The sequence below is a fragment of the Rosa rugosa genome, chromosome 7, assembly GCF_958449725.1.
Source record: "Rosa rugosa chromosome 7, drRosRugo1.1, whole genome shotgun sequence".
NCBI lineage: Eukaryota > Viridiplantae > Streptophyta > Magnoliopsida > Rosales > Rosaceae > Rosa > Rosa rugosa.
This window is the reverse complement of record NC_084826.1, coordinates 1,713,834-1,732,941: the sequence shown is the minus strand read 5'-3', so window position 1 is coordinate 1,732,941 and position 19,108 is coordinate 1,713,834. Positions and strand designations below refer to the sequence as shown.

At 37.4% G+C, this 19,108-nt stretch overlaps 2 protein-coding genes across 2 annotated transcripts; both read left to right on the top strand.

The window, feature by feature from the left end:
- The first annotated feature begins 6,603 nt into the window (after positions 1–6,603).
- On the top strand, positions 6,604–7,996 carry LOC133720876 (protein LIGHT-DEPENDENT SHORT HYPOCOTYLS 1-like). Its single transcript, XM_062147359.1, has one exon. It carries the CDS (start codon positions 7,139–7,141, stop codon positions 7,772–7,774), a length of 636 nt encoding a protein of 211 aa, XP_062003343.1. The 5' UTR covers positions 6,604–7,138; the 3' UTR covers positions 7,775–7,996.
- Positions 7,997–12,819: 4,823 nt separating this feature from the next.
- LOC133720877 (uncharacterized) lies at positions 12,820–13,503 on the top strand. Its single transcript, XM_062147360.1, has one exon. The coding sequence runs from the start codon at positions 12,820–12,822 to the stop codon at positions 13,501–13,503; it is 684 nt and encodes a 227-aa protein (XP_062003344.1).
- The last annotated feature ends 5,605 nt before the right edge of the window (positions 13,504–19,108 follow it).

Below are 19,108 nucleotides of genomic sequence, written 5' to 3'. Positions count from 1 at the left end.
TTATGATATTGTTGCGGCAGTGTAAAATTTCTTACATTCTGGTTATCTGCGTGGTGAGGTTAATTTCACCCATATTAGTTTGATTCCAAAGGTGCAAAACCCAGTTAGGATTTCTGATTTGAGACCTATTGCTTTATGCAACGTGTTGTATAAGATTTGTTCTAAAGTTGTGGCTAATAGGTTAAAGAAGATTCTATCACATCTTATTTCCCCTTTTCAAAGTGCTTTTACCCCTAGTAGATTGATTACGGATAACACTTTGATTGCTAAAGATGTTTCCCACTATATTCACACTTGTTAGTCTTCTAGTAGGGTTATGTCGTTGAAACTTGACAGAAGCAAGGCTATGACGTGATAGAGTGGAAATTTGTAAAAGTTGTGCTAGTAAGATTCAGCTTTACAGATGCTTGGGTTCGGATTATTATGCAATGTGCCAGTATGGTGAGATACTCCTTTCTGATTAATGAGAAGTAAGGGTTATCTTACTTCTTTTAGGGCGCTGCGGCAGAGGGATCCTTTGTCCCCTTATTTAGTCCTTCTGTGTGTGGAGGCATTTTCTACTTTACTTGATAAGAAAGCTTCTCTTGGGTTGCTGAAAGGTGTACATGTATGTGATAATGCGCCTGTTATTCATCATTTATTGTTGGCTGATAACAGTCTTCTTTTTGAAATTGCTTCTGATGAGGACTGTTTGCATATTAAATCTGTTTTCCATGATGATGAATTGGCTTCCAAGCAGCTTGTCAATTTCAGTAAAAGCAGTGTTAATTTTAGCAAGAGGGTGCATTCTATATTGCATTAGTCACTTGCTCTTTCTTTGGGTGTAGAGATTGTTGCTAAACATGAAAAGTATCTGGATTTTCCTAGTTATGTGGCCGGGTTGTAGTAAAGCCGAGCCTTTTGTTTTTATTAAGGAGAGATTGAGTAAGAAGCTTGAAGGTTTGCAATGCAAGTTACTTAGAGGTACCGGGAAGGACTTGTTGATTAGGATGATGGCTCAGGCACTTCCTTCATATTCTACGATATGCTTTGTTCTCTTGAAAAGTTTTTGTGCTTCCTTACATCAAATGTGTGTAAAATTCCGGTGGGGTAGTAAGCAGGATAACATGAATATTCACTGGATGTCTTGGGAGCGGTTGTGCAAGCCTAATGAGCGGGGGTACGGGTTTTAGATATCTATATGCTCATAATTGGCTTTACTAGCTAAACAGGGTTGGCGATTGTTGAAATTTCCAAACTCATTGTTAGCTAGACTTTATAAAGCAATATTCACTGGATGTCTTGGGAGTGGTTGTGCAAGCCTAATGAGCGGGGGTACGGGTTTTAGATATCTATATGCTCATAATTGGCTTTACTAGCTAAACAGGGTTGGCGATTGTTGAAATTTCCAAACTCATTGTTAGCTAGACTTTATAAAGCTCGATATTTTCCAGCTGGTGATTTTTGTTCAACTATTGTTTCAAGGTCTTTTTCTACCTATTGGCGTGGTATTATGGAGGCCAAAGTCGTGTTGCAAGAGGGGTCAGATGGTAGGTGGGGGATGCTACTGCTATTCAGATTTGGTTTGATCCTTGGCTACCTATGCCTTCTTTTTTTAGACCCCTGTTTCGGACTCACACTACAGCTGCTCAGGTTAGTTATTTAATTTCTGCTTCTTCTTGGGATGCTGAGGTAATTAATAATATTTTTGATCCAGTGGATGCGGAATTGATCTTAGCCATTCCTTTAAGCTCAAGGTCAGAACCGGATAAGCTTATTTGACATTTTGATGCTAAAGGGCAATTTCCACTAAAATAGCTTATACTTAGGTCTTTCTTTGGCTGCATTCTCATGCATCTACTCCTAGTGGTGATTCTATTACTATGTTTTGGAAATGGTTATGGACAACTAAATTTTCGGGTAAGGTTAAAGTGCATACTCGGAGATTTTGCACTTCTATTGTTCATTCTATTGCTCAACTTCGTAAAAAGCATGTTTTTATTGAGGGAAGTTGTCAACTTAATTTGTCATGATGAGGACGAGTCTATTGAACATGTCAGTAAAGATTGTCCTTTTGGTAAGGATGTGTTGAGTAGGTGCTCGAGATTCCGAGGTGTTTTTTCTACTTTTGTTGGGGCTTCTTGCTTGGATTGGATGCAGTTGTGTTATGATATTCTTTTTAAGGATTTATTCTCTCTTTTGTTGTGGGGGATTTGGTCTATTTGGAAAGAAAAGAATCGTAGAGTTTGGCAGGATAAATGGTCCTCTCCTGATCAGGTGTGACATGGTATTTACTCTCAATAGTTACTCTTTAATTCTGTTGGATAGAGACAGCAGCGGGCTAGAGGAAGGGTGATTAAGCCTTGGTCTACTCCTCTTGTTGGGTGGTTGAAAGCTAATCTTGACAGGGCTTTTGATAAGAGTACTGGAGTTACATGTGATTGTAATGGACTATAGTGGCTACTGTTGCAAAATTAACAGGGTCACAACTCCGAGTATTATGGAGGCTTTAACTGCTTGTCATATTGCGGTGGGTAATAGTTTATCTTCCATTATTTTTTAGTCTGATTGTCAGTAGTTGGTGATGGATATTTTGTCTCAAGAGGAGGATGCTTAAGGATATGAGGGTGTTGTGGAGGATATTATTGTTCTCCATGCTTCCTTACCTGGGTCTTCTTTTGTTCATGTGTATCGGGAGTCTAATTCTGCTACTCTCATGTTAGCTAAATTGGCTCTTAATTCTATTCTCTCTTGTATTAGCAACTACATTGCTACCCACTGTATGAAGTTCATTTCATCAATCAATAAAAGCTTGACGTTCTTCTCTCAAAAAAAAAAAAAGAACTTGATGAACATATTGGAAAGAAATACTGCTAACAGGACAAATCGATAATGTTTGTAATGATTGGAGTTTTGATTTTTTTTTTTTTTTTTGAATTAAGAGAAAATGTATCTCAGATTTTCATAAATCTCAAGCCATAATGACCATTACATACCCTTCCACTGCCATCTGCAAACTGAACAAGAAGATGTGGTAGTACCCACAATGGTACATAGAAATAGATCCACTCATTGAACATTCAATGCTCACTAATTACAAAATAGCTTGAATCCTCCTTTGATATTACTCTAGAAGATTCCCTAGAAATACATAGTGCACAAAAACAGTGCATAACTCCCCTAAAAATTAGGAAATTATTGAAAATAGAACTAAAAAACAAGAAGCAGCCTAGAAGAGTCCAAAGGACAAGATCCAACTCAAAGCCCTGCAAGCTTGGCCCAACTCCGGGCCCAGTACTCCATCTCCTCCTCACAAAAAGTCGCACGCACAGTAGATCCAGCACCACCAAGACCCACGTTGCCACCAAACAAGCACTACCAAACCCACGACGTTGTTGATCTAGGATGCCGTCGATGAAGCACTCTGACCACCCATGAACTCCAACTGGTTTAAATCCAGAACGATGCAGCCTACTAGAAGCCGACGTCGCTGTTTGGAAGCGAAGTGAATCGAGATCCAGCCCCGTCCCAATCCGTCGCAGACCATCACTAGACTCTGTACCACCCGACCTTAGTGCCTCAGAGGCTTCACTCTGGAAACTTGGCCCGCTGCCGAAACCACCCTTCCAAAACTTTGAGCGTAGAGAAAGTTTTTTTTTTTTTTTTGGTTGAATAGAGGGTTAAGAAAGGCAATGAATCTCCTTAACGCCTCAAAATTATTTAAAGAAGTTAAAAGAGATACAAGGAGAGGGGGACTAAACCAAAACCTCTAGCTCTAGTAAATAACAAACACACAATAAACAAACTAGCGAATGCGAAACTGTGGAAGACCTAAACGGTCACTATTACATGATGATAGTATGAAAGTTAGAGTTTTAGTTGTTTTTATTTTATTTTTATTTTTATAATTATTAGAACAAAATTTTACAACGAAAAAAAATAAAACTGCGAGAAACACCCATTCTCGGATGATCCAAATGCAAAAGTTAGAGTTTTAGTTATACCTTCTCCATTATAGTTAATCTAATAACTATGCAAATCAGGATTATAAAGACTAATAGTGAACCAAAAAAACCTATATTTGAGTAAAACTATATTAAACCCATTCTGCTCCCTAATATGTAACAGGCCTAAGGCGAAGGGAAATTAAAGAAATATTTGTGAATTCTTGTTTAATGTGTCTTCCTTCCTTTAACACAGTGGTAGATTTGTATCATGCATATATAACCCAAGTAGTTAATATATTGTGGTTGTGAAATGTGCAACGTATTTGTTTGTTGGGTTTCAGATTCCAAATGCAGGTAGTATGTTTCTTACCCTAACTGGAAAGCATATACAGTATACTAGAGAGTTTCCTCTTATTGTATGATCCTTGTACAGCCAAGCTAGAGGCCAAGTATTCTAAATAGTACAATTTTCTTTTTATTTCTAATTTCTTAGCAACTTTTTCTTATTCACTGTTTTTAGTGCTTAATCACTGTTGAATACTGAATCAATCAATCAATCAAATGCTAGGTTGGACGAGTCTAAAAAGCAACCTCCCTCACTGGCCCCAACCAAAAAAAATCAAACCACTCCTAGTCTCTTCTCCATATTTTGAATTCCTCTGCTGTCCGTTATTCCTTCTCTAGGAATATATTGCCACTAAAATGTTAAAAAAAAAAAAAAAAATTAAGTCCATTCTCAAAATAATATTTCGGGAATTTTTTTTTTCTTCCTAAAGTAGCATCTCACTTGGCAGTACTTATTTTAAAGTTAAAGATTAGGATAAATTATTTCGATCGTAGCAAGTAGGAGAGTTGACTATAATTAACAGAGATGTTCCCCTGGTCACTAGCTGACCAAGGATTATATGGTCAGTAACCGTCCGATCGGACGGTTGACAGCTTTTATCTTTTAAAAAGTTAGAGAACTGTCAACCGTCCGATTTCAATCGGATGGTCACTGACCATATAATCCCTGGTCAGCTAGTGACCAGGTGAATGGGTGTTAGTGTTAGATTTGGTTTCCAACCTTCAAGGACCAAGTTTGCCGGTTGGTTTTGGGCGATTAATTATGGTCAACTCTCCTACTTGCTACGACTAACCGTTGATTAATTCAAATTTCAACTCTGCTTATGCTCTCAAGAACTTGTGCACCACACCAATAGTGTCCCTCCCTCCACAACCATTCACGACATCAATTGTTGAGAAGAAGAAAAATGAAAGAGAGCGGCTAGTGGTGTTTTCATCATCACACTTGGGATTTGGAGGACAAATGGCTCGTTGAACTGAAACAAGGACCAACAAGGCAACAATGGGGTGTAGTACGGTGGAAAGCGATGGTTTAGTTGTAGTGACTAAAATGCCACCCTAGCTGAGATAATAGTCATAATACTTGAAAGATGGAGGCTAGGAATAGGATACTTCACAAAATGACAGGTTGCAGACTTGCAGTATATGACACTGTTTCGAGAGTACTGTAAAGTTTAACAAGCACATCCTTTTCATGCCTGTAAGAGAGAGGTAAACCTGATTGTTTAGGGGGCATCTCATATTCATTGAAAACATATAGGTCATGATAATGGGGCAACTCATACTAGTCAAGGATCATAACGAGTTAACTACCTACATAAAGAGTGCATTTTGCCACAGCAATCCAAATCAAGAAATAGAGGATGGTACAAAATTTGGGATGAGATCGTAAAATAGGTAATTGCTTTGAAGTTTCCTGCATTTGTTTCGGTACATCATATTATGTTGCTAATTAATTAACAACCTAGCTATCAAATGCAGTTTCTCGTGGTTTACTATTGTGAATAGATTTCCATACCTCAGAAGTAATCACCTTTAACACCCAAATTAAGGTTTGCTCATGCTCTATCTCTTAATTAATGATAATAGTGAGTCTGTCAGGTGTATCATCATTATCACTAGCTACTTACGTGCCACATAATACTTCATAGTTGTACAATACTACCATCACCAAGGAGGAAATGGACATGGGTTTCATGATTTTTTTTCCGAAATAGACAATGCTTGAGTGATAATATATCAACTTTTTATTTAATTTTATCAATGACAAATTATCTTATCAAACGATGTAGTGTATTATTAACGATGTAATATCTAATAAATATTAAAATTATGTGAAAGAATGACCATACATTTCTTTTTGTGAATAGAGTCTTCTTTTAGAAAAAGTAAACATGCATTCTTTTTTATTGATCCACAATCGATTTCTAACCATCTATTAATTTGAGAAGATGATCTCGCATAATCATTTATTTCATTTATTTATTTATTAACCAAACAAAGAATAGATGCGTAAAAATATGATTAAACGTTGGTGTTTGTTTGCACATTAACTGAGACGATTTATTGAGGTGCATAAAGTATTACGTAGAAAAAATACGGTAAAATTTAAAAGTAATTAGGTATTATTTAAAGTTAAAACTCAAAACTAACACTAATAATAATAATTAGGTTGTGTGTTTCACTCGCTTTGGAGAGGAGTTGGTGGTTTTATTTATATCAATGTTATGTATGTCAGTGTCTGTGTGGCAATGGTCACCATCAACTCTGCCTACTGCCTAACTTGTCCTATTAAGGCAAAATACTTTTCCTCCGACTTTACTTCTTCCCCTCATTAACTTTATTTCAACTCCCAGTCCCTCTTAACACAGACTGAACAGACATCTCCCTTCCCTCCCTCTCTCTCTCTCTCTCACAGCCCAATGTCAAATAACTCTCTCACAGTCTCAGGTGCTTCCCTTTCTCCTCAAAGATAAAATGATGCATCATCAGATAATGATCTGTGAACTGAGACTTCCCTCTCTCAGAAATCAATTTCCCAACTGCAGTCTTCCCAAGATTTCCTGCAGACTAATTAGTCACTCGAACCAGCTTATTAAGTTGGTTAGTTTCCTCAACTAGATTCCCAAACCCCGATTCAGTTCCTGTATCTTCCATTTCTGACAATTTTATTTATGGAAACCATGCACCGTCTCACCTTATCTTCTTTTGGCCGATGTTCACTCCTACAAGCATAAGATTTTCTCTCTCAAGTCATTTCACTCACTTTAGAGACAACACCGCCCAGAAAGCGAAAACCCTAGGAATTAAAACCAAGGAGAAGAAGAAGAAGACCCTTTTCTCCAACCTCAACACCAACACCAGCCATGGACTTGGTTTCATCAGCTCCAACCAACTCTCCCAGCAGCGCCTTTGAAACCCCATCTGCCTTGGCCATTAGTACTAGTAATGGTACAGGGGCAAACAACAGTAACAGTACCAGTACTACTGCTCTCATTACTTCTCCTAGCCGATATGAGAACCAGAAGAGGCGAGACTGGAACACCTTCTGCCAGTACCTCCGTAACCATCGTCCTCCGCTGTCCCTTCCCATGTGTAGCGGGGCCCACGTCCTGGAGTTCCTCCGGTACTTGGATCAGTTCGGAAAGACCAAGATCCACAACCACAGCTGCCCCTTCTTCGGGCTGCCAAACCCGCCCGCGCCCTGCCCCTGCCCGCTTCGACAGGCCTGGGGCAGCTTGGACGCTCTCATTGGGCGCCTCCGGGCAGCTTATGAGGAGCATGGAGGGCGTCCCGAGGCGAACCCTTTTGGGGCAAGAGCTGTGAGGCTGTACCTCCGCGAGGTTCGTGATTTCCAGTCCAAGGCGAGAGGAGTGAGCTATGACAAGAAGAGGAAGAGGCCCAAGCCAAGGCCAACACCAGTACCAACACCAACAACTAGTGCCACTACAACTAGTACCACTACTAGTGGCACGACCTCCTCGTCTGCAACTCTGTCATAAATGGGTATACTTCTCCTTGATCTTTATTTCCTTTAAAAGGAAATGGTGCTATAATTGATGATTTTGTTTGTGATGTTCTTGAAAATCTTAGGTTTTTGGGGGTAACTCTGAAATTACTCTTTCAATCAGTAGTAGTACCTAGGAAAGGCTAGTAGCTGAAAAGCGATATGATGATTGTACTAGAAGCTCAATTAATATCAGATATTTTAATTAGTAGTTCTAGTTTATTTGCCTAATTCCCATAATTGAATGTTAAATCAATCAAACCCCCATATATATACATACATCTAGTTAGCAAGTGGCAACAATTGATGATTGTGAATGACATGATGTGCTGATATCATAATTTTAAGTTTTTAACTTCCATTTTGGCTTATTAACCAGCATTTAAACATAGAATTATCAAGAGCTAGCATTATTCAGTAAGACGTTCATGCCATTTTGTATTCCCCATTGGGGAAAAGCAATGAGGATCATATTCATGTATGACAAATAATTAGAGAAGTGGAAAACTCACGAGACTATATAGTCAAATCTGGGTTAGGTATCAATTTGAATACAATCTTATTAGATCTATAATTAGGCAAAAAGACAAGCCTTAGATTATCTTTGCTGTTATTGATTTTGGCTAAAAGACAAGTACATAAATAAATAAAATGATCCATCAAGGCAATTAATAAACGATTGAAATTTTGAGACTTTATATCTAATCCACCTTTTCAAAGTAAGTCTTGTTTGGATGGTAGGATGGTATTGGACAGCCCTTTTTGGACTATATCTGATTGTATCATTGAATGTCTCCTTTGAAGGGTTTTTGATTAGATTATTTTCAAGGTTTGAAAACCAGAAGTGGAAACTTTTGCATGTTTATATCTGTGTGCTTGTGTTTCTTCCGAGTTAAACTACCTCTGAATTATTTGTGCTACTGTGCTAGAGATTCTCTTTCTTGGGTTAGATTCTTATGGGGCATGCAAACTCTGTGAGTCTGTGTATATTGATAAACTGTTCAACAGAAATCTTGTGAGGGTTGAAGTTGCGTCCAATGCTGTGAATGGAAAATACTGAGACTAATAGAGTTTTTTGACCAACTAAAAGTGTGCACTGAACTAATAATTATTATGGTTTAAATAGGAATTAGTTTGGTTTGAGATAAGAGGACATGAGTTAATATGCCAAAGAAAATTTGAGTGTAAGATGTGATGGGTACAAATAGATGGTCTGGTATGACTGAAAAATTAATAAAGCCGCGGCAACCAATCTATCAACATGTGAAATAAAATCTTGATCTTCTGAGTATCAAGGCTTTCTTGTATCATGAAATTGCTCAGTTGAAAGTTTTTAGAATGAGCATTCATGCATTGTGACTTTAGGAACCCAATTTTATTTTTGGTTTTTGATTGAGAGGACTGCATAAACTCTAGCTAGTAAATACGTTTCATCTCAATTTGAATAATTTCTTGTGAATTGAGAATGTAGTCATAGGTGCGTTTATTATTTTATCATATCTTTGTGTTCTAAACTTCTAGGTGAAAGTTGGAGCTTGTGAGATCATTGAAGAATGTTTTCAAATCATTTGCATACATGTGATTGTATATTTCTCCACCATGTAGTTTATAATCGATGATTTTGATCAATAAAATTGGTTTTTCATCATTTTTATTTTGTTGTTTTACTTTGCTTACCAAAGGATTTACTTTACTTTGCTTTACTTGGAACCAAGTGTCTTGCAATTTAATTAGCTTTACACAAGAATGCACGACTGAATTAAATCTTACACAGTCATTTCAAGTAGATCAGTCCTCGTAGTAGTTAATCTCTTCTTTGTATCTCAAGTTTGGAGTTTGGTTTGACTTTGTGAGTTGGAGAAACTTACAAAACTTCACTATCTTGTTCAATCAAACTAATAAAAATCTATTGCAACCACATAATTCTGGAGTTAGTCTTCAGAGTATATGTAGTTTGTATTTGTAGGCCACATTTTGAGATTCCTTATTTGATTCCAGACTTGAATTCCCAACTATCTTGGATATTTTACGGATATTTATACACTCCAAGATTAATATTAATGGGCTGCTGACTTTCAAGTGTTGAATGCACATTTCGATTAGATGTGGTGATAGTCATGAAGCATGGCAGGACAATTCTTTAACCACCCAATTTGGCAGCCTCCATCATTCTTTATACTCTAGGTGGTTTTACAGTGATAATTCTATGGTTATATAAACTTCCAAAATCCAAACTCAACATGACTTAGATCTCTCCGGAACTCATTATGCCCACAAAGGAATAGTAGCTATAATTGGTATGACATTTTAGTCACATAAAGGGTATTGCACCAACTCATGCATACATATTTAACTAGCAGGAAGGCAGAAAGATTGTGTTCTACGTACAAGTCTAGAACGCATATACCAACATCCGTGAACAAATTGATTGATGTTCTTGTTTTTTGTTAATGTGGATTTTAACCATTCAGAAACAAAATAAGCACCAAAACTTTTTGCCAGAACACCTATACAAGAGTGACAAATAGTCATCCTATTTGTCTTGAAACTATAGTTTGGAATCATAAGAAGCGAAGCGCAATGTGAGGGACTCATAAATAATTTTTATAGAGAAGTTGGACAATCGAACAAGTCTCTTTAAGAGTGATAGCGAGTAGTTCAACTATAATTTTTAGTCTCTTTAACGGTGATAGCGAGTCCTTCAATTATATAGAATAGCTTGTCGGTTATATAGACTTATCTAACACAATCGAGCTACTCGTCCATGCTAACATTACATATTGAATCCTACTACTTTCTCATTCCAGAGTCATTCTATGCAAATCAAACATGTTCTCAAACCAGAGAAGCTGGCATGGCTTGGCCCGCCGGGGACAATAATCTAGAGGCTCCGTACAAGGAATCAAAGATCCCGCAATCCACGGGGCTAAGGTGGCGGGGTCGGCACGTGCGTCATCTGCAACGGTCCACACCACCCCTAATCTCCTGTTCCCACGTGGACACCTGCCGTTGGTGTCGGAAACAGTGCCCGTCTAGATCCCCTCACAGGGTCTCAGTCTCAGAGGAACTTCATCACAATAATGGTTGCAACGTGGGAGAGACCCCCCCATGGGCCATCTAGACCCGTCGTGTGTTCTAGATGTGCTGCGTTGACTGATCCGTACGAGTCAACGATTCGTGGAGATTTGAGAAGAGTGCGATTTTAGTCTTTTACCATATTTGGATGTGAACTAGAGTTTGCTACACATACATCAGTACTCGGCTACGTATTGGGACTCTCTCACGTGATTCACCTGTGGGGACCAATTTCTTCTTCTTCTTCTTCCTCCCCCTCCTGCACTTGATCATCCAACTGGGTTCTGCATCATTAGTCGTGTGGAGGAATGGAATGGTTGTCGTAGAACTTTGGGATGCTGCAATATAAAAAGGGTTGCTCCCTTGCTTGTGTCGTCTCCATGGACTTTTGAGCTTTTAGGTGTACGAGGACAAAGCTTTACGCCTTTACCATATTCAAATTCTTTTGGTTAGAGATTATCTTTTAACAATCACCAAATCTAGCTATATACACACTTTAGATGCTGCAATATAAAAATTAAGGGTTGCTCCCTTGCTTGTGTCGTCTCCATCCATGAGGCTTTGAGCTTTTAGGTGTACGAGGACAAAGCTAGCTTTACCATTTTCAATTTCTCTTGGTTAGAGATTATCTTTTACCAATCACCAAATCTAGCTAGATACACACTCTTAAGTCCTAAACCAAGATTTGCTACTTGAATTGATGGCGGGGAAGTATTATGTTCGCATATAGGGAATTAGGGATATACAATTTGAACCATCATCCTTCTCTGGTCGGCGTTTCACAATCCTAGAGCTCTACTTGGTGATCCTCAATCTAGAGCTTTTCGTGCTCCAGAAAACTATTCTCAATGGTAGAACTATTCGTGCTAATAATATGTTGTAAAACATTGAGTTGAGAATAAGGAAATATGATGCATATTATTGAGTAAGAAAGCTAATTACAAGGATGCCCACTAAATAATAACTATTTACTAAAGCGGATTTGGGTAAAGTGTTTTCCACACTCTTCTCATTGATGTATTTCAATCTTATATACATGATTGCTGATAAGTTTAGGTCTTGAAGATCAGCCATTACATAAATACAATAATCCCAGTTACATAAATACAATATAGGATTGTTGATCAATTTAGATCCTGGAGATTTGCAGTTACACTTTAACGTCCTAAGATCAAGCAATGTACAATTAATACAGTAAGAGTAATCAAGGTAAATCAGATTCATTGCTTATCATTTACAACACCGTATCATTTTTCAACTTATTTATTATAGTTAGTTAAAACGCGTATAATTAAAAAAAAAAATTCAGTTCCATTTTTTGTGAACTATGTTATTTATTATTGACTATCATATTCAGACCCAAGCCAAGAGTTTTAGCTGGCCAAGGGAGGGCTATATTGGGGTCAGGGCTATAATTTAGCCCCCAGAAATATTATTCTTTATTCATGAACAAGTGAACCATCTCCAGTAAGGGAGGGCTAAATTTTAGCCCTATCAAGTATTTTATAATTTTACATTATGTTTTTTAATTTTTATGATTATATTTTATTTTAATAATATTTTAATTTAGACTAAAATTAATTTATGAGGAAAAAATTAATTTTTAAGGTGTATATTTGGATGAGGTATTTATGTGGTATTGTTGATAACATTTTTTGATAAGTTTTTTAAGTGCCACGTGCCACTTAGGAAGCAAATATGTAGATTCCCGATTAGATATAGTGTCGACGTAGCAAGATTAATTATTACAGAGTCTTATCAAATTTACTGATAAGATTTTTGAATGCCACGTGTCGTGTTGTGATCAACTCTCTAGATTTCCGATTAGATTTTATGCATACGTGACGGTTCTATCTTCAGCTTCAAACCTCAATAAAAAGAGTGGTTTCAGATGCATATCTCACTACTTCCTCTATATCCTCTCTAATTGTTTGTTCATTTTCTAACTTTTCATTACATTTTGCAATGAATTCGAACTGGTTTTCTCAGTGGAATGAGAGGCAACGTGAAGACGAGGAAGATGATGAAGAAGATGAAGAAAATGATGCACAGAGGCGAAGAAATACAACACAAGTTATGGAAGAAGCAGCTAGCTGGTTGGCTACTAACCCACTTCAACAACAACCTCAATGGGGTGGTTCTGTTCCAGGTCGCACTACCTGTCATCGATCACGTGAGGTAGCTAATGAAAAATTGTTAAATGATTACTTCGTAGCTGACCCTGTGTACCCTGCCGAAACTTTCAGACGACGTTACAGGATGAGGCGTGAAGTGTTCCTCTGCATGTTAGAGCATGTCCAGACGGCGGATCCATACTTTAGGCAGTCACAAGATTGTGCTGGGCGTCCGGGATTCTCACCTCACCAGAAATTGACTTGCGCACTCCGGATGCTAGCCACTGCATGCTCGGCTGATTCCTTCCGTATGCCGGAATCAACAACCATTGAGAATCTTAGTCGATTTTGTGGTACCATTGTCACCATTTATCAAGAACGCTATCTTCAGGCTCCTACAACAGAGGATCTAAATATGCTCCTACAAAGAGCCGAGCGACGAGGGTTTCCTGGAATGATAGGTTCTCTTGACTTCATGCATTGGCAGTGGAAGAATTGTCCAGTGGGATGGCAGGGTAGCTTTAGCGGCAAATAAAAAAAGCCAACCATTGTTCTCGAAGTTGTGGCAGGTCCCGACACCTGGATCTGGCATGCTTTCTTTTGAATCCCGGGAGCTCAAAATGACCTCACTGTTCTCGGACGCTCCCATTTGTTTGATGCTGTCACAGTAGGTCAGTCACCACATCTTAACTACTATGTGAACGGGACTACCTTGCTGATGGTATTTACCCTAAGTGGGCGACGCTGGTGCAATCTATTAGACAACATGAGAATGAACAAGAGGAGTATTTTTCCACAAAACAGGAGGCGTACTGCAAGGATGTTGAAAGGGCATTTGGAATTCTACAAGCACGATTTGCAATAGTTAGGAAACCTTAAGAGGTTGGGATAAGGATTCATTATCAACAATCATGTTGGCTTGCATAATACTTCATAACATGATTGTGGAGGACGAGTGAGATGACTACTATAATGATGAGTCCGATGATGATGAACCAAACCCAAATAGGTCAAGGAGAGCTCGAGCAAGAATATATGATGACCCAAACTTACCTCTTAATCCAAGAACCGGGCAAATTACAATGGCCGAATACATGTCTCGTTACCGAAGGGTACACTCTCATATTGGAAATAGTAATCTGCAAAAAGATCTTGTCAAATATGTTTGGTCAAGAAGAGGACAAGGAAGACAAGGCTAGGGGTATGACAATTACATTGTCATCCTAATAATAATTGACAATTCATTGTCATGTCATAATGCTCGGGTCTTAGTTTTTATTTATTTATTTTTTATTAATGGGTGACTTGTTTTTATTTGTTTTAACTTTTATTGTGTGGCTTGTTTGGTTTCAATTGTAATGAATAAAAGTGTACTTTAATTCTACTTTACTTTCACCATTTATTTCATAAATAAAATATTACATAAACTTCATTAACATGATACAAAATGAATAAATTTTTAAAAAAATGCACTTGAAAGAAACTAGTTTATATTAACTAAAATTCGTCTTCATCGAATGACATTTGTGGATGATAGTCATTCGATGTTGAGCCGGTATTCGGAAACAATTCCTGTTTGCTTAGCTTTTCAAGTGCTTCTCTCTTTTTCCCATCAAAATATCTCTCGTTTTCCCATCAAAATAAGCCTTGCGCGCTCTTTGGAGTAAAATTAACGGTTTGCATCATTAAAATAGCTTCTTCTCTATCTCATCTCTCTTGTCGATCTTCCTTCATCTTCTCCCTTATTGCTTTTGCCTCTTCCACCAATCGATCCATGTGAGCTAATAACTTATCTTCAAAGGCTTTCTTCTCCTTTTCTTGGTCCTTGATTTTCTTTCTTCTTGCGGCATTTCTTCCCATCGGCCTAGGAATCGGATCCCTAGATGAAGTTGGTGTTGAATTACTATCGACAGGATCATCATCATCTTCCAAGGACACCGGGAGGTTTCTTTGCACCGGGGGTGGACCAAAATGTTCTTGTGAGGGTGTGTCAAATGTCACCCAATCTTTGCACAAATCGTAGCAGCTATGAAAATTGAACGATTTTCCTTTCATGTCTTCCCTAAACATATCCTCGGCGAGGTGTTGCTATAACAATATTTTCAACAACAAAAAATAAGAATAATAATTCATGAAATGATATTAAAGTACAATACATAAAAAATATATATGATAGGAATCTTACTTGATCTATGTGATTTGCTCCACTATGAAGCCTTCTCTCGGAACGTGTGACACAAGAATGCCACTTATTCATGTACGGAAAGAGAAATTTTTGCCATCGAGACTTACAACTTTCATCCGATCTTGCATTTGGAGGATTGTCATTGAAGCCATCAATTAATTTTCGCTCCACTTGTTTCCAAATGCCGTCTCCCTTTTGGCCATTACCTTTCGTAGAATTTTCGGATACTTTCATATATGCAACACAAAGAACTTCATCTTTTCTTGTCCAATTCACACATAGAGAGAAGGAGTGGACATGCTTCAAATAAGTAGAAGTGGTGTCGGAGAGGGTAGAAAGTGTGAGAAATTATGAAGATAGAATATATGTATATATAGGTAAAGTGGGAAAAAAGTTACCGTTTTTTTTTTTTTTTTGTAACACAAATGTTACCGTTTTTTTTAGGAATACATATATACTAAAAAAAAAAAATTATGAAGCCAACGGCTAGTTGCTCATGTGTATAATTATACTCCTTAATTATGAGCCATTGGATTCAATTGTTTGCATGATTATAAGCCATTGGATTTATGTATTGCATCACAAAGAGCAAGATTGGGCTGATTTGCGGTGGGTCCCACCAAGGGCTAAATTTAGCTCTCTCCACCTCTAGCCCTTTGGACCTTCCCTTGTTGGAGTCCATTGTTTAGCAAAAAAGGTTTAAGGTCACATGTAGCTCTCCTTAGCTAGTTTCACTTGCAGCATTGAGAACCGGAAACAGAGGCAACATTGAATTCACTAGCCACCAAAGCCCTTTTTCAGGGTTTTCTCCATGGCTGCCAGTGCACTATCAATCTCTCATTTCTTCCTCTTATACTTTTTTGAATGGACAAGCAAATAGTGATTCTCAATTCCGTTCAGGTTCTTGAAGTGACGCTCGCCCTCACAGCTGAAATACGCAAACTTGCCTTCATGAGACAGGCCCCTATGCCTCGTCATAGCCTCCACGTCTTCAAACACAAGTGGACACCTCATGCACGAACTCATCCTATAAAGATCAATCAACAACCCAAACGTATATTTTCAGGAAGACCCAGTTTACTATAACCCAGACAAGATCCAATGCTATGAAGCAAAATCAAATTATGACAAGCAACAAGTATATCACTGAACCAAATCAAACAATTTCATGACCTAAAATCGACTAAGCAAATCAAGAGCAAGCAATTTCAACGTGCATGAAATTTTCAGGTGATAACTTACAAACTTTAGTAAGGTTACACTTCAATGAACATATTATAGAAAAAGCTAACAAAGAATACGTAAAATTTAAGGCTTACTGCTTAACATCGAACTCTTTTTTTGCAGACTCTTCACGATTTTTGTCCCTGTAAAACACAAAAGTGAATTAGTAATGAGTTTGTTTAAATTAGGAGCCAAAACAAAAATGAATTTCCACCAATTCGAACAAAGGAGGAAGGCAAGATGATGCATTCAACAACAAACGGTCCAAAATGTAGTAAAAAAAAAAAGATAAAAAAAACTAGAATGAGTTAAAATTCTTTTGTCCAAAAAAAAAAAAAAAAAACCTAAACCAAAGCTTCTAACAGATCCGGAAACAGTTAGCATAGAAGAATCTCTTTGCAAATGTGTTTAATGTCGGATCTTATTCTGATACTATTGTGCTCAATAACTCAAAGAAACATAAACAGTGATCTAAAACACAAGACTAATTTTTCTGAACCTAAGGTTAAGTTCTCTAAGAACAAGACTCTGTCAAGTTACACTTCAATGAACATATTATAGAGGAAGTTAACAAAGAATATGTAAAATTTAAGGTTTACTGCTTATCATCGAACTCTTTTTTTGCAGACTCTTCACAATTTTCGTCCCTGGAAAACACAGAAGTGAATTAGTTATGAGTTTGTTTAAATTTAGGAGACAAAACAAAAATGAATTCCCACCGATTCGAACAAAGGACGAAGGCAAGATGATGCATCCAACAACAAACAGTCCAAAATGTAGTTAAAAAAAGATGAACTATACACTGTGAAATAGACACATGTTGTTTAATTCTAAATAGAAAAATCACATCGAAACTTGTTTATTACTAAACAAATGAGTTTATTGACTAATCGCTATCATTCCGCACTTATTAGTTTAACTAAACGAAAACCGTTTCAACAAACACAATCCTAAACCGAAGCTTCTAACAGATCCGAAACATAATCCTAAACCGAAGCTTCTAACATATCCAGAACTTACAAGTCAAACCTAGTTCGGAAAATCTGAACCTAGGTTAAAGCCTCAAATTCGACACAAACAACATATTCGGTGTGAAGCTTACCCGTTGATGAAGAACAACAGACTGAAATCAACCTCCGGTTCGAAACTGAAATCAAAGATAAAGATGAGAAGAAATTTGATATGTGAGAGAGAGAGAGAGAGAGAGAGAGTCTGACGAGTGAAGTTTACGCCGTCACCAGAGGTCCGTGGAAGTACCGAAAACCGCGTAGGGGCTCTCCTCGTCGGACATTGTAGAAAGAGCTTGGGTTTTGTGAGAGTAACAGTGAAATGAGTTTATATAGTGTTTCCGAAATGTGCTTGGGCTCGTCACCAACTAACAACAATCTATTTGGTTTTGAGGGTATATATACTCTTTCAAAGTTGCCCTTTTTGTTTTACATAAATTAAATAAATCAACAGCTATTTATAAAGGGTGGTGCTATTCATACACTCATTTTCTCTATTCATACACCTTCTCTATTTTTCTAATATTTTAATTCAAATCTTTTTTACAAATTACCCTAACTATCCTCCCTTATAATTATGTTTCTTTTTCTTTTTTCTTTTGTCTTTTGTCTTTTATCTGTTTGGCAAGTCAATCATGAATCAAACATCATTATGCAATAAATCAATTTTCTTTTACCTTAAATGAAGGAAAAATAATACGTTCATTAAGTGGAATGACCTGTATTATTAGACGAGGAATATGCTTCGCAGGTAATTACGTTCATCCAACTGAATCTAAATTGCAAAGTTTGTCCTCATACAAGTAGGAGGGGTAAGACGCATGCTTTATTCCCTTGTTGTCTCGGGTTCCAATATTGCACCTACCTTACTAGAGTTTCTCGTCTCTTATAGATTGGCAATAAGCCATTTTCAAAGGCAGTCTGAAATTTGAGAAATTTGTAGGTACAAAAAAAAAAAAGTGAATAAAACTAATTTGAGAGTATAATTCAAAATTAATTGTTTGAATAAAACTAACCTGAGGGGCTAGACAAATGTAGACACACGCATAATCAATAGTATGAACTCTTAATATAATGTATTTTAGATAACTGTATTGAAAGAACACTCACCCATAAATAATAAGAATGTATTATGCAAGGCTGAGGACAAATTTGCAATTTAGATTCAGTTAGATGAACGTAATTACCTGGGCGGGAGAGGATCCTCTCCTAAGCTATTTCCCCTCCTAACCTGCCTAAGTTTTTCATTGGATTTTGACACGTGGCTATAGTGAATCTAATGGTCTACAACAATTTTCATTTTATTTATTTATTTTTTCCTGTCCGTCCTATTCTTCTCTTCCTTTACGCCTGAAGTCTCTCTCTCTCTCTCTTCTTCTTCTTCTTCTACCCAAATTTTGCAAAATCCCATGAATTATATTCAAATATAGCAATACCCATATCCTTAATTGTCTTTCATTGAAAATTAGAGGTGGGAACAGTCATAATCCTATCTCAATTTAAGATCAATTCCTTCATACTATGCCGAAGAGAAATTTGAGGGCGAGATGAATTGAGGCATGAGGGAGGAAGAAGAGTATCAAGCAAAGGAAGAGCGACATTTAACAGGCATGATCTTATTATATAAACCCAGATTCAGCTCAAACCCAGATTCCTCCTTTTCTTCTCCTCTTAATCAATCAACATGAACCCATCATGGAAACAAAGAATGATGGAATTGAAGA

Bases quoted from the DNA above. Each gene is read 5' to 3' on its own strand.
- LOC133720876 (XM_062147359.1), top strand. From the start codon at position 7,139: ATGGACTTGGTTTCATCAGCTCCAACCAACTCTCCCAGCAGCGCCTTT.
- LOC133720877 (XM_062147360.1), top strand. From the start codon at position 12,820: ATGAATTCGAACTGGTTTTCTCAGTGGAATGAGAGGCAACGTGAAGAC.